Raw genomic sequence first — 15,547 nt, forward strand, 5'->3', positions numbered from 1 at the left:
GTTGCTCACTATTTTCTCCTCTCCTGTTTGAGTCTCTCACTAGTTCCAACTGTCTGCTATAAAAACATGCATTAGCAATCCCCTAAAGCAGATTAAAGGCTGAAGCATCAGAGCAGGAGTCCTTTCTGTTTCCCAGACTGCCACTCTCGATTACTCTGGGACGGACACTCGATGGAACACACCCGGCAGTGTACGCTCAATAGCTAGCTTAAACACGCCATGAGCCAAAACAAGCAAATGCCAGCAACCCATAATGTGCCAAAAATCATGCAAACATACACTTAATTCCACAATTTGTCATTGCAGAAAAGGCTCAGAGCAGAGAGTGATGAGAATGTTAAAGAGCTCAAGCTGTCAACATACTCCATATATTTGGTTATAGAGATAATACAGCATTCCACTCCAATTTGGATGTAAACCACAGACACTGAATACAAGAAAGTTTTGAAAAAAATATTTTTTATGATTTCACTCTTGAATTAGCACATCTTATAAAATGTCCTCATGATGTAAAGATTTATACATAATATATATCTATAGTGGGCAACAGATGACATTGCCCACTGACTCCAACATTTGCTAGTTTAATATATTTTCTTCCATTTTTAACCTGATATCATGTGATGAATGAGTGTGTTACCTTTGCTTATGAATAATTTGTGTGACACCACATGAGTAAAGTGACATTCCACCTCATGGTGCTTTCTGGATCAATTTCTCAGCTTGTTCCAATCATCACAACTGCTTAATTGCACTTAGAAAAACAATGTTCACATTTTAAAGTGGTACTACTGTGCGTTTAAGCATTAATTCTCCTGTGCAACAGAATTTTCTTATAGAAAAATGGATGACAATTAAGCATGGATGAGAATATCTTGTGCATGAACTGTGGCATAATTCCAAAAGCAAAGCTCGAGGCTTCCGTTACAAGTCAGAGTTTGTAACAGAGCTTCACAGGTTGTATGACCTTACTATACAAGGAGGATTAATCACAATCCACTGACCTTTGGTCAGCTAAGCTGCTCTTTTCCTTCTCATACCAGCAACAAATCAAATCTTTCACTGGACTTTCCAGGATAGCTTTGCTGATAGATGCATTGGCAGTAAGAGAAAGAATAGGCCTCTTATCCTCTAACAGTCTTTTAATCCTGAATTGCTTCAAATTGACTATCACATGGACAGTTGTAATCAAAAGTTTGCTCACCCCTAGCCAAATGACATATTTTCTTAATTTTTGGAGAGAAAAGTAAACACAACATCTGCAGCAAACAAAATAAAAAAACATTTACTTTTTAAGTTACTTATATTAGCTTAAAAGATATAATTGTGGCATGTGTTTGGGATCCCTTCCAGTTGTAGAATCAGATCTTAATTAACTGGATAGACCTTAATTGACTTGTTGGGAGTGGTTTGACATGTCAAGAACTGTCCTTAGGAATTGTCAGCTGATGACAATTCCAGACCGTAATTGATGCCTACAAAGCAGGGCAAGACTATAAAAAGGTATCAAAGTGCTTTCAGCTCACAATTTCCACTGTCCTAAATGTAATTATGAAATGCCAGCTAAGGTGAACGGTGCAAGTCAATGCAAAAGCTGGTAGACCAATATTTGTGCAGCTTTGCTTACACAAATGTGATCTGCATGGTAGAGACCTCAGAAGAAAACCTTATCTGCAACCTTATTACCAAAAGTCAACATCTGAAGAATGCAAAAAACAATATCTAGATAAGCCAGAGTTATTTTGGAAACAAGTGTTGGAAAAAAGTGTTGTGGACTAATGAAATAAAAATTAAACTGTTTGGAGATAATCACTAAAGATATGTTTGAAGAAAAAAGGAGCAGCATTTGATGAAAAGAACACCTTGCCAACTGTTAGGCATGGGGGCGGATCTAGGATGCTTTAGGGGTGTGCAAGACGGGCCAAGAGTATCATGGAAAAAAAATCCTAGCATCTACAAAAAGCGTTTTCAAGCTGTGATATCTGTGAAAGGGGATGTTATTAAGTACTGACTCAGTAGAGTGTTTAAACATTTGCCATTATTACAATTTTATTTATTTTTGTATTTTTCAAGTTAAACAAATGTAAAGTAACTGTGCATAATATTGCAAAACAAATTATTTTTAAAAATAGTTTGCTGCAGAGGTCATGCAAATCATACAACTGTATAGTGTCTAAAGTCTAAAGGTCAGTCTTGCTCTTTTAATCACATGTACCTCACTCTTAAGTTTTAGCACATAAAACTAAGGGACAGCGTATTCCGAATTGAGCTTTTGGGAGTCCACTATAGTCTCTCTGCAGCTGCCTTTCTCTTGTCATGTGACCGACACCTCGCAGGCTAAAACTGCGGCTTTTTTGTGAAGTGGAGCGTGGGATGGAGTGAATGGGAAGAGGGAGGAGGTCCTGAGCTTTTCACTCTCACCCTAAGTTCTCTGCTTGCAGTGAGTGAAGACGTGATTGGATTACTGCTAAAAGCAGCACCAGCAGATGCCATGGCTCCTTTAGGATGATCTGTGTTTAGCAGGGAAAGCTCCTAATCCCAAAGAGGGGGCTTATTTAAAGAAAAAAGGGACAGGATTGGCTGTGACATCATCACTTTGGTGGAACAGGGCACATCGCCGGGTTGTTGCTAAATACAGGTTGCCATTTAACTTCTTAGAAGGCCTTGTAGATAGAAACATCTAACGATGCATAAATGTAGAGATTATAGAAAAATCACTTTCTGAAAAGTGGGAATAATGCAGCTGTAGGAAAGGTCATATAGACACAGTGAGCACCAGCAGTAGACATGTTCTGCTTTGCAGTGAGTTTGCAGAATCTGGTCAGGGTCAGCCTCAGTTAAGATAGCACTGTGGAGCCTTGACTTACTGCTCACCCCAGCTCTACCATTGCGTGTAGACTTACCAGGAACCACTGTGCCTGAATCTCTGGAGCGGTGAGAGTAAATAAATAATTCAGCAGAGAAGACAAGCTTCCTTCTTCCCATTCTTTACTCTCAGCTAGTGCAGACTGTAACATCTTTTCTCCATATCCTATGCTTAAATGACTACTTTCTCCTTTGATAATTAACAGGGACGTTGAATCAGAGCTACTTTCACACCAATTTATAAGAGACCATAAATGAACCAAACAAGAGGCTGCAAACTGGAGTTTTGGCCAATTTACAGTACTATACAAAAAACACCCTTCATTTATTTCATTTCCAGTCAAAAGTTTTTTTCAGCATTAAGAAAAAAATGTGTTATAGACTGCTTTCAAAAATTTTAATTTTTTTGTGATGTCATTTGTTGTGAGTAAACTTTATACGTGAAATATCAATGCTATATTATAATCAATACCACCTTAATTAGAGAAATAAAAATGTGTTTTCCAGTAACATCAGCTATTATACTTTTCAAAAACTCTTTTTATCCAAAATTGTTACAATATTATTGCTGTCTCACAGTGGGAGGATGGACAGAACACCTGTGGAGTCTTTCAGGCATGAAGAAAAATTGGAGCTGGAGCTTCTCCTCTCTCTCAAAGATGAATGCTTTAAGTACTGTTTATTTCCAAAACTCCAGTTTTAGAAACGCTTGCATCTTCATTTTCTTTGACTTTCCCCTTCCCTATGCCAGTGGATTATTTTATATTTATATTATTTTATATTTTATATTATGTTATCTAACCTCCAAAATAAATTAGACATATCTCTTTAAGCCATTAAGATGCACATAAGAAAGAAATTTGCGAGGGAGGTGAGGTGTGTTCAAGTAGTTGTTTGTTTTTAGTTGTTTTTAGTGATGCATTTGGTAACAGCTTTTGTTGAGAGGACACAGCTGTAAAGTTAAAATGATGGAAGAATTGAAGTAGCAGTAGGGCACACCAAAGTAAAGAGTGGACAAATGAACTACTGATTTATTTGATATTTATTGTGACCTTCCTTTTCTTGATACTGATAAAAGAATAGCTTGTATTCAATGGCTGTTTTGACTGGAAATAAAATAAAGGAAACAGTGGTCTCTGATTTTTGTGCAGTACTGTATTTGAATCTGAGAGTGTATCAGTAGTATGTAAGTGCAAATTTCTTTGGTGGGCACAGAAATCATTTCTTGCATTTTGCATGAGAAGATGGATTGCTTCCATTAAAAGGGGCATTAGAGAGCATTATAGTGCTAATCCCAGATCCCTTAGTAACCTCTTAATCTGGATTACGACATGTGCAGATCATCCTGTCGACTGGATGAGTGACCCTTTCGTTCAAGCAACTTTACACTTCATTAGCTTTTTACACTTCACACATTCTTCCAGCCTTTGCCCCTTTGTGATTTCCCCTTACTGTTTAAATGACTAAGCTTCCATACAGATGCCAGAGCAAACATACTGAACAGTAGGCTTTTCCTGGCCTGTCCTCTCATTAATATGTCAGCCTGTGTAAATGTTTAGGTATCCCAAGGTGCCTCCTTCGAGCCTTCCTGTTCCCACACATCCAACAGTAAGCCATATCTGAGGCTTTCATTTGGAACAAATCTAATTCCATAGACATAACAAGAATTCCGTAAAATCACAAATTACATTAGCGCACACTCTTTGAATCTCAGGCTTATTTTTCAGTTTCATCTTAAGACATAACATTCAGGATTTACTATGAAGTTTATGTAGTTAGGAGAGTGAGAAACTGAATTATAATGGCCATATATGAAAAGAATATGATCAACATTACATCTACTACAACATTAGATCAACTACATCTGTTGTAAACATGCTTATTTGCATACTATGGCAGTGCCACAGGTGTCCATTGAGTGAGACTGTCCAGTTTAAAGACTAGGAAACTCCATTTAGATGATGTATCTTGAAGGTGAGAGGAACTTTTTTTAGCAGGTGAAGGTAGAAGGAAGGCAGAAAGCTAATGTTACTGCTAGGAAGCCAAATATCTTACTGCAGGCCACAGGCCATAGACTTGTAATACCTGTCTTCAAATCATCATTACAGTTGAAAGAATGGATTACTCAAATGGCAGAAATGACTAAATAAAGATACAATTGCTGTTTTAATAGCAATTGTGTTCGACAATCGAGGTAAGAGTTACAGTAATGCTAGCTTGGTCGTATTTATTAGCCTATAGATTGGCTAGTGAGGTGTATTTGGAAAAGTAGTTTTATAAAAGAAGGCAACAACACTCTTAACATGGAGTATAAGCTGATGTCTGAAGTTCCAAGTATCTAGGAGTTCCCTGTGTGCTCTGTTTGTGCAGGGGCTAGGAATGTGAGTTGAGGGCCCTTGGTCTCTCAGGTCCAAATGGATGAGATCATGTTAAAAAGAACCATATGCTCTGTCTCCTGTTTCAACAACAGGAACCATATATATATGCTGTTGGTCAGTCTGTTCGGGGGAGGACATTTAGAATTGGCACGGATCCTCTCCCAGGTGCTCTATAGTGCTTGATATGATGCTGTTTTACTATGTAATAAATAGTTTGCTAGCAACTCAGTATCGGCGGAGTTTTTCTTCACAACATCTAAATACCATCGCCACTAAATAAACAACACTAGCAGTTGGGATTGGTTGACACCACAGAGATTCTCAATGGTTATATGATGTATTTGCCTAGTGCATGCTGGGTATTATTTTATAGGCTGTTAACTGTGTGTTCGTAAAAATTACTTTGACAACCAATTTCAGGAATTATGCTGAACTGATTTCATTGGCTTTTGTTTAATGTTATTTAATAAAAGCTAGTGTTAAACCCATCCTTCTAACCTTAACCATAAGGGAGAATATTTAAACCTTAAAATGATGTACTGCATTATTTATTTGACTTGCAAATAAACATGGGCATATGTAGAGAGACTGAAAGCTGATGTAAAGTCTTGAAATAGTGTCAACTCTTTGTATTGTGAAACATGCAAGACCACAATAGCAGCAGAATGCGATTTTGTGACCATATATATGTTGTATATATATATGTTGTATATATATTTTGTTACTACTAGGCCTGCACTGATTTTACCATTACTTTTTTACATGCTACATTGTCATATTCATTGTATATGTAGCATGATTACGCACTGTTTTGCATGGCTTTTAAGCAGCACAACAGAATCAGAATTATAGTGTACTCTATAGTCATCTAAATCTGTTTAGGTCTAGGGAGGGCATGCTGGTGGGGTGGCACAGCTGGCAAATATGGTTAGGAAACTGGCTCAGGGAGAGGCCTGCAGGGACATGCTGTTTTTCTCTCCATGGGGCAATAGTTTGGATGGCATCTTGTTATGCATGCGCGCAGCAGGTTAATGTGGTGCTTTTTCTCCTATGCAGGAAACCTTCAGGGTTACCCAGCATCTGTTGGCTCTGAGTCACCATGACTTTAATTGTATAACAGAGAAGTGTGCAACACTAAGCTCATTAGGAGAGGAACAGTAGCAGTGTTTCCTCATAAACTTAAAAACACTAACACTTCTATGAGAACTATAAATATAAAACACGGTTTAAACTGATCTGTGTGACAGAGGCAGTTAATGCCAAGGATAGAGTGTGGTGTCTTAAAAACCAGTCCTTGATCTGAGGGGGATGCAAGAGGGAAAAAAAAAACTACATGGAAAGCAATGCTATTATTCAGTTATTACATGGACAGCAATGCAATTGTTCAGCAACTACATGAAAAGCAATGCTACTATGCAGTGACTACATTTATTTACAGTGCAATAGGCTGGGTTACGCTTAAGCTGCTAGAATGAGAAATGGAAGTCTGGACCCACTGCCAGTTTCAAACAGCCCTGGACTTTATTGTTGTCAATATAAACAAAAAAGGCATTCTAATTACAGAATAAGATGCTAGATAGCTGATAATGGGTTTTACCTGTGCTAAAAAAGTATGCACAGTTAGAACAGCTTGTAACTACCCACCACCACACCTTGTCATTTGAATCCATTCACCTAAACCCATTCGAGTTTTTTCCAGTAATTAAGGTCTATGGAGATTTTTAAACAAAATGATCCATCTTGCAATTGTGTCTGTAAGACTGACACAGCTCCACATCTAGTCAAAAATCAGCAAAGCAGAACACATACCCAGGGCCCTAGACTTAATCATGACTAAAATACATAAATAAATAAAATATATTCATACAGCTTCATACTACAGTACACAAGTAACTGGACAGCAACACCATCTTCATTGGTTTATCTCCATACTCCAGTACTTTGGGTATGAAATTAAACAATAACTGTGATGGTAAAAGAGTTGGAGATGTTTACATCAGTGTTGGGTTTTGCCACATAGGAATCACAGTCCTTTTTATACATGAACACTGCTTTTCAGAAAACCAAAACTAGTTTGACAGATTAATATAAATTAGTTTAGTACTTTGTAATAAATGCTTTGCCATCACCGTTTTTCTGTCAACTTTGACTCAGAGGCATGATGCGATGCTGGGTTTCAGACACTGCTCTGCAAGCCTTGTAGAGGGGCATTTTGCTCGCAAGTCTTGTCTTCAGTGCGTGAAATGTATTCTCATTGTTGTTCAGGTAACAAGATTGGCTTCGACAGTCAAGAACATTACACTCCAGAGCCATCCGTGGCCAAGAGTTTAAGAGAGCATAATAGGCCCTGCTGCTATCTGAGCAGTAAGCATGGCCTTATTTCCCTCTTCCTCTGTCCATTAGTGCGATACCAGCTAATGGTCCACTCCCCTTATTAGTGTATTTGAGAGGTAATATAAAGAAATGTTCTACAAAAGCAAGAAACCTGTTAATATTATTCATAATATCATAAAAAACCAACCATCAACCTTCATTTGTTATTTGCCTTATTAGCTTTTTTGGGTTCTACAATATATTCCACCGATTTTCCAGAACTTCTGCATAATAAATCATAAAGACGTAAATAAAGTAATTCAATGTGGATTGATGTTAAACACATTAATGGCATACAAGTATGTGCGGAGGGATATAAAGTAAAATAGATTTTTTTTAGATTTACAACTATTTTACCATTATCGACATTATATAAAGTGGCTATATTAGTGTGACATTGCAACCCGTGGTTCTTATCGCCACCACTGTAAAGATATACGAGTCAGTAAGTTTCTCTATGATACAACATTTCACTTCAAGCCACTCTGAATGACTTTGTACACATCTCAACGACTGAATTATGCAGAAAATTCTTAAAAATCAGTTTATTTCCCCTTTAACATGCACCTGTGTAACTGGAGCTGAAACAGGCCATCTGGTGATAAGGAATTACAGTTGGAAGCAAACTCAATGTCCACATATTGTACCCAGAAGTAATTTGGGATGCCACACAGCGGACCCATAAGTTAAAACAAAATTATGAGGGTCTACAGTACCCTTTCCAGATGACACACATAATTCAGTCTCAAACACACATGAACACATTAGCTGGGCTAACTTTATCAGCTACAGTTAATGCGCAGAATTAAAATACACTGAGAGACGTCTGCTCCAGCACCCTTGAAGAAGGCAAAAAATAATGACTAAATGATCCAAATATTATAAATGTTAAACAGATAAAATTGTGGGACATGAAATCCCCAATAAGGGGACAGTGGTTCAGTGAAAACAAGGTTTTCTTAAAAAGCTACGTTGGTGTGGCTTCAAAATGTCTGTCCCTGACATAATCCTGATCTAAATTCCACCCAGAGTACCCAGAGCGTTAAGAGCTTGAGTGGGTGTTAGGACCATCAAAACACTAAAATGCATTGCCGTGATATCTTACTTGAGTAGAAGGATAGTAATGGATACTAAGAAACTCTAAACGATGAAGCTGGACTGCGAAATACTTCCATAAAGGGGAATTTAATTTTTCAACATTTTCTGTTAAAGTACTTCATTAAGATGAATTAAAACAAAATATTCAGAGTGGTTTGATGTGAAATGCTGTTGTAGAGAGACTTAACAATTTAAAATTGCTGACAGTGGTGGTGATGGTATCAAGACGTCTGAAGAATTTAGTTTCTCTGAAAGCTCCCTCACATATATATTGATATATTGTTTTATGGTAGTTTTAGGTGATATTTTGGCCTACACTGTATATTTAGAAAGGATACCTTGAAGGCGGAAGGGTACATGCAGGCAAAACACTCCTCAAAGAAAACATATTCACCACTATTTTACCATTATCAACACTACAAAGACATGGATACTCTTTCACAAGTATAAGTTCACTAGTTGTTTTAAATAGCAAATAAAACTGCTATGTCTGTGTTGTAGACATTGCGACCCCTGGTTCCTATCACCGGCACTGTCAAGAAATCAGTCAGTAAGTTTCTCTACAATGGACCACTTCACTTAAACAACTTTGAATGACTTTGTCTATGTCTCAGTAATAGAATTATGCAAAAATTTTGAAAAATCAGTGGAATTCCCCTTTAACTGATGGATTTGCCGGGTTAGGTGGTCAAAAAAAAAAAACTCTTGGCAAATTCTGTCAATATTGCGACGAACAGCTCAAAATGCAAACCAAAGGGATGCGTTTACAATCTGTCAACTTTCAAAACTCCTGAAAAAAATCTTTAAAGTTTAAAGTAATGTTTCCTTTTTCTGAAATTGCTTTTAAATCCACTCTCCACAAAAGTCACGGATTTGATGCGCTTGATTGATAGGAGGGTTGAACCAATCGCTCCTGATATTCAAATATAATGGTGCGGTCCAGCCAATCGCAGCGCTGTGTTGTGCTGAGCTCCTCGCTCTCCTCGTGACCCAGGCGCTGACTGGCTGTATCGCTGATGCGCGCTCATGTGACCACACTGGGCTACTAGTGGTATTTAAACGACAACGAATCTGTGGTGGATGCCGCTCTCATGAAAAAAGAAAGGAAAAACAAAAACAAAATATCTCAGCATCATCACGACAGAAGCCGAGGAGGACGGATTAAAACACTCCACCGTGGACGGTTCATTCTAACGAAAGGATTTTCTGGAGGGGCAAATCAGCATCATTTCTCTCAGCGACGAACGAGTTTCACTGAGGGCCAAATTGCGTCTCTTCTGGAAGGATTAGTCGCTCAAACGATGTGGTCGTATTTGTGAGTTTTGGGTAAACGCTTGACTCCCGTCATTTGCCTTCGTTTTCATGGATTACCATCTGATGTAGCGGCGGAGCTGTGGGGGGAAAGAACATGGTTTTAAATTGATGCTCAACCCGCCTACTGTTCGGGTTACTGACGAAGACTAATCTCCGAGGGCAAAAGTAAAGCTGTTTACAGATCCATTTATTGTTAAGCCTGACTGCTCTCCGTCAGAAGCAGGGAACATGGCTGGAGAGGAATTTGCTGTGAGAGCAGAGTGGATTTGTATGGCTGCTCGGCTCCTGTGAAAACTAAAGGGCGAGCGTGCCAAGGCACAACAACGCACCATATTTGTTTTTATTATTATTTTCTGCACCGTTTCTACAACAGCCGGGCTTCTTTCTTTTCCTTCGTGAGAAGGGAAGCGTCGACTGGGGGGCAGACATGGGCAAAGACGAGTGTAAAACAATGCTGGACGCGCTGAACAAAGTGACCGCCTGTTACAGGCACCTGGTCTCGGCTCTGGGCAGCACGTCGGACTCGCAGAACCTGCGCGAGGAGCTCAAAAAGACCCGCAAGAAGGCGCAGGAGCTGGCCGTGGCCAACCGGACCAAGCTGACCGCGCTGCTCAAAGACAAGAGCATCAGCAACGACGACCGGGCCGAGTACGAGCGCCTGTGGGTGCTCTTCACCAGCAGCATGGAGATCCTGGAGGTGGACATGAAGAGGTCCCTGGAGATCGGGCAGAGTTTCCCGCTCAAGGTGCCCACACGCCACTTCATCCAGACGGGCATGACGGGCAGCACCACGACGGTGGCGGCGCGCGCCATGAGCGTGCAGAACATGAAGTACGAGGCGGACACCAGCATCGACACGGCTGACCTCAAGGACCTGGAGACCGAGATCGCCCAGGTGGACCAGATGATGGAGGAGATGGAGATGAAGGTGCAGGTGGCGCCGTGGGCCGTGGAGGCCAAGCAGGAGGCGGGCGCAGAGCTCAAGTCTACCGTCAGCGTGGGCAACTCGTCGGTGGGGGTCATCTCCGTGTGCGAGGAGGAGCCCAAAGAGGGTGGAGAGGGCGAAGCGGGCCTCATGAAAGTCTTCGCCGGGATCATTTTCACCGCCGTTTTACTCATAGCCGGCATCCTAGGGTACTTAGTGATCAACCTTTGAAATTAGGCTTATGTACTCAAAAAGTGGGACCTCTTCCAGCACTGTGGCCGTCTGTGTTTTACCTACAGCCTCCCAGCTCACCCTTTCTGGGTGTTTGGGGCTCAGACTGAAGCTCAGACTGCACTAGCCTACACGTTAGCACTGTTTAATGAAGGGGAGAGACAGAGCAAGGCACACTAAATCGACTGCCGTTGTGGATATGAGCACCCAGCCCATCAGGCTGGTGATTTTATAATGCAGTATTAGTAGGTTACAGGAGGCTTTTTCTCCCTGTGAGGAAATAGTGGATCAAGAGAATGGCAAGCTGAATCGTGTAGTGGCTGAAATAACACCAGAATCGGGCTGAGCAGGGCGAGTCCTGGCCTTTCGAACCATGATCCCAACTGTCTTTGAGAAATATTAGCACTAATCAGGGTTCTTGAGGATTGTTGAGAAAACTTTGAGAAAACGCGTGTTAAGCTGTAGACTAAAAAACTCCCTTGTTAGCCTGCGGCCTTATGGACGCCCCCTCACAGAGACAGGCTAGCTTAAGAATGTAACAGAAATGCACTGGCAGGCCCAACTGACTTCTCTTTAGGCCCATGGAGCCTGAATGTGATCAGGTACAGGCCTGAATCTCACAAACCTTTAGGCACACTTCAATGCTTCTAGCTCAACAAATGCACAGCAACCCACTGCATTAACAGGAGAACAGTGTTACATGTCTTCATTGGAACCAGTATTTCAGGTATTTCACTGCAGTCAGTATTTCAGACCAGTGATTGTGTCCAAGCTTTGGACTGCACACAGTTCCTTAGTGTTTCAGTTCTTCAAAAGGCCCCTTAGATCGTGCACTGTGGCATTTAGGTGTATCTGTGCATACCTGGCAACAGATGTATAGTTAATTTGTACATATGCACTCATGTTGAAATAGTGTACATACAATTGAATATATTTATTACAATAAATAATGTGAACAACATTGGTGTCTTGTTTGACAATATAATAGACCTACCTCGAGACTAATTTAAATGTACAGTGTTGTTTTCTTTAACACTGCACATGTGTTTATTGGCTACGCTGGTTTAGAGAAACACAGAGTTAAACATTCTAAACAAATATGAAAACTGTTGTATTAAATAACATAAATTTGTTGCAAGCATACATTTTCTTTAAAGTCAACGTGAATCAGAAGTCAACGCATTTTGCTGCAGTGCTGGGGTGTATTTCAGAATGAAACAGTATCAGAACAGGTCTCTAGCTGGCTTAGTGTTTTGCTTAATAAAATATGCGGGTGGTGGTGGGGGGGGGGTGTGATTTTATTGGTTAATATTATTTTCACTGCCTGCTAGTGTACAGTGATGTAACTTAAAATCAGAAGACATTTTTGAGGTGGGCAAAAATAATGACATTTTGATTGAATATTACAGGAAAACAAGAATTTTGTCCTTTAAATAGTATAATATAAATATTACATACATACATATATATACATATATATATATATATATATTATATAAATATAATTGTGCTTAATATGATCAGGGACATAAACTAACAAGGCAAAAAAAGTCAATTTTTACTTGGTTGACTTCAGTGAATGAATTCAGAACCATTAGCCTACACAGAGGAATTAGACCTCCGCATTTAACCCATCCGTGCAGTGAAACACCCACATACATGCACACTAGTGAACACACACACTAGGGGGCAGTGGGCACACTTGCCCGGAGCGGTGGGCAGCCCTACCCACGGCGCCCGGGGAGCAACTGGGGGTTAGGTGCCTTGCTCAAGGGCACTTCAGTCATGTACTGTCAGCTGAACCGAACCGGCGACCTTCCGTTCACAAGGCTGGTTCCCTAACCTCCAGCCCACGACTGCCCCTTACTGGCTACCGAGAAGCTTTACTGTTTTAAGAAACCTGTGTCTTCTTTTTGTCATCATATTTCCATATGAATGTGACTGAACAGTTATTTCTAGTGCTCTGGCTGGAAGATTAGGATTGTTGAATTAATCCAAATTGTTTACATCAAGTAGCAGTCTTTAAAGAAAGCTGGCTAAATTTATCTGTCACTTTTCAGTCAACTTGAACATGTCTTTAAACATGTTAAATACAATCAAACTGATAAAGCAATTCCAGGAGAACTTATTTGTCATATATCTGTCATTCATACATTTTAAAATCTTAACACTCTGTGCTTTGCTCTGTTCTGCTAAGAGCACTTTAATAGCAGATAAGAGTGAATTTCCCGAGTGCACTCACAGTGAGTTTACTGAGCGGGTGAGTGATCACCATGGTTACACCATCAAGCACATATCTCATCCACCAGCAAAAGCAAAATGTGATTCAAGCATCAAAGACTAATCAGAATTCTCACCAAGTAAAACTTGGTCTCGCTGCTTCAGGACAAGGAGTGCTTGCTCAGCAGTAAGACAAAAAAAGACAAACAGAATATGCTAAGTAAAATACTACAAAGAGCCCTGTGTAATCAGATATTTTGAGCAAATACATGGACAGCTTGTGGATTGCTGTTGTCAAATTCTCTGTCAGAACAAAACCTTTTATCTCCATTTTTGTAGTTTTTCAGTTTTTGACATAATTTGAGAATGTTCGTTGCCCTTTACCTTGTGTGTACATTTCATGAAGAGTGGACCAAAAGAAACAGCCCAAAATGACTTGGGGGAAAAAGTCTGGTTCCCTTGACTTACATTAAAAGTAAAATAGGTTTTTTCCTTTTCCTGAAAAGATATCATTTTGGAGATACGAGGTTTTCTTCCAACAACAGCAATATATTTTGTGTTCATCTATTTTAATGGAAATTCCACCTATTTTTAAATGTTCTGCATAACTAAATTTATTAAACCTTTAAGTGTAAGTAAAGTCATTCAGAGTGGTTTGATGAAATGTGCCATTTTAGAGAAACTTACCAAGTCAGAATTTTTCACAGTGGTGGTGACAGGAATCAGCCTCTAAAAGCTCCTTCACAGAAAGCTATCACATGAAATGGTAATAAATACATTGCATGATGCCTCATCCATTGTTTTATGATAGTTTTAGATAAGTTTTTGGCCTAAATTGTAATAAAAAATTGAAGCTTGGTGTAGGTACATGCAGAGTGTTCTATGGCAAAACGGTAGTTAAAAAAATATTTTTCCCAGATTTACCACTGTTTTACCATTTTTAGCATTACATACAAAAACTCGGAGGACACATTCAGGTTCAGTGGTCATTTTGGATAGCAACAAAATGGCTATTTTTACATTGTTAACTTCTCAACCCCTGATTCCTATCGCCACTAATGTAAAGAGTCAGTAAGTTTCTCATTTCACATCAAAACACTCTGAATGACTGTTTTGTTATTATTCAGAGCTTTTGAAAAATCAGTGGTATTCCCATTTAAATGTGTATTTAATGTTGGTCCTATTTACTGGCCCTTAACCTTATCACAGTGGCCTTTAAGCTAAAATAAAGGGGTGAAACTATAGGCTAGTGTGGAATGGAAAGAAACTTGTACTGCTTAGGATGCAAATTTGACTTATTCTGACAGAAATCATCTGCCCCTGAAACAGAAGAAAAAGGCCACACCTTCCATCCACAACACAAGATCAGACAGCACTCAGCATGTCATATACATGTGGTCACAAACAGTCCCTATAATGAAGTGCTGAATCAGTGCCTCAGCAAATGCTACATTACATAATGCGGTGGGTGTATTGTTATTGAAAGCCTTTGTTGGTGATGTGGAGAAAAAACTGGCCTAAGCAGTTGCAGGGATTTTTGATTGTGGCTTAAAGTTTAGTTAATTAGTCTCCCTGCTGTGGCTCTGACTCATGAGTTTATAATGAATGCTTGTTAAGTGGCACCCCAGAACAGGCAGCAGGGTAAGAAAATCAATGACATTTAAAGGCCAAGGGACACATCTAACAGGTAGCCAGCATTAACTATGTCTGACTAACAACAAAAACAGTTGGAGCAGTTTTACTGTCTCTTCGTGGTGGCGCTTTTTTAGTTCTCACATAGGCTTAGTTTAGTTATTATGTGGTCTGGTACATCATCCTGAGATCTTCATAGGCATCATAGGCATTATATACACAGATTTCCCAGTTTCTACTCTTAAGATAGGATTCAATGAAGTTAAGAAGTTATGCCAACTATTATAAACATTAGAGTTTATGCCCCTGTAAAATACCCCTCATCTTACCACCTGTGGACAACCTTACTATTGCTTTTTCAAGGTGGAGTAGACCAAAATACAGAAGGACATGGGAAACCATTCATATTCAAAATCATGCAATTAATCAAAACATTTATAGATTGGAGGGATAAAAATAAAATGGCTTGTGGTAAAACAAAAAAATCAGACATCCAGATGCCCAGCTTTTC

At 39.5% G+C, this 15,547-nt stretch overlaps 1 protein-coding gene across 1 annotated transcript; it reads left to right on the forward strand.

Moving 5' to 3' along the window:
- The first annotated feature begins 9,755 nt into the window (after positions 1 to 9,755).
- On the forward strand, positions 9,756 to 12,145 carry LOC118817700 (regulator of G-protein signaling 9-binding protein). Its single transcript, XM_036584551.1, has one exon. The coding sequence runs from the start codon at positions 10,456 to 10,458 to the stop codon at positions 11,182 to 11,184; it is 729 nt and encodes a 242-aa protein (XP_036440444.1). The 5' UTR covers positions 9,756 to 10,455; the 3' UTR covers positions 11,185 to 12,145.
- The last annotated feature ends 3,402 nt before the right edge of the window (positions 12,146 to 15,547 follow it).

This window comes from Colossoma macropomum, unplaced genomic scaffold, assembly GCF_904425465.1.
Source record: "Colossoma macropomum unplaced genomic scaffold, Colossoma_macropomum, whole genome shotgun sequence".
In the NCBI taxonomy this organism is placed as follows: Eukaryota; Metazoa; Chordata; class Actinopteri; order Characiformes; family Serrasalmidae; genus Colossoma; species Colossoma macropomum.

Excerpts from the sequence above, each read along its gene's own strand:
- LOC118817700 (XM_036584551.1), top strand. The coding sequence starts at position 10,456 with ATGGGCAAAGACGAGTGTAAAACAATGCTGGACGCGCTGAACAAAGTG.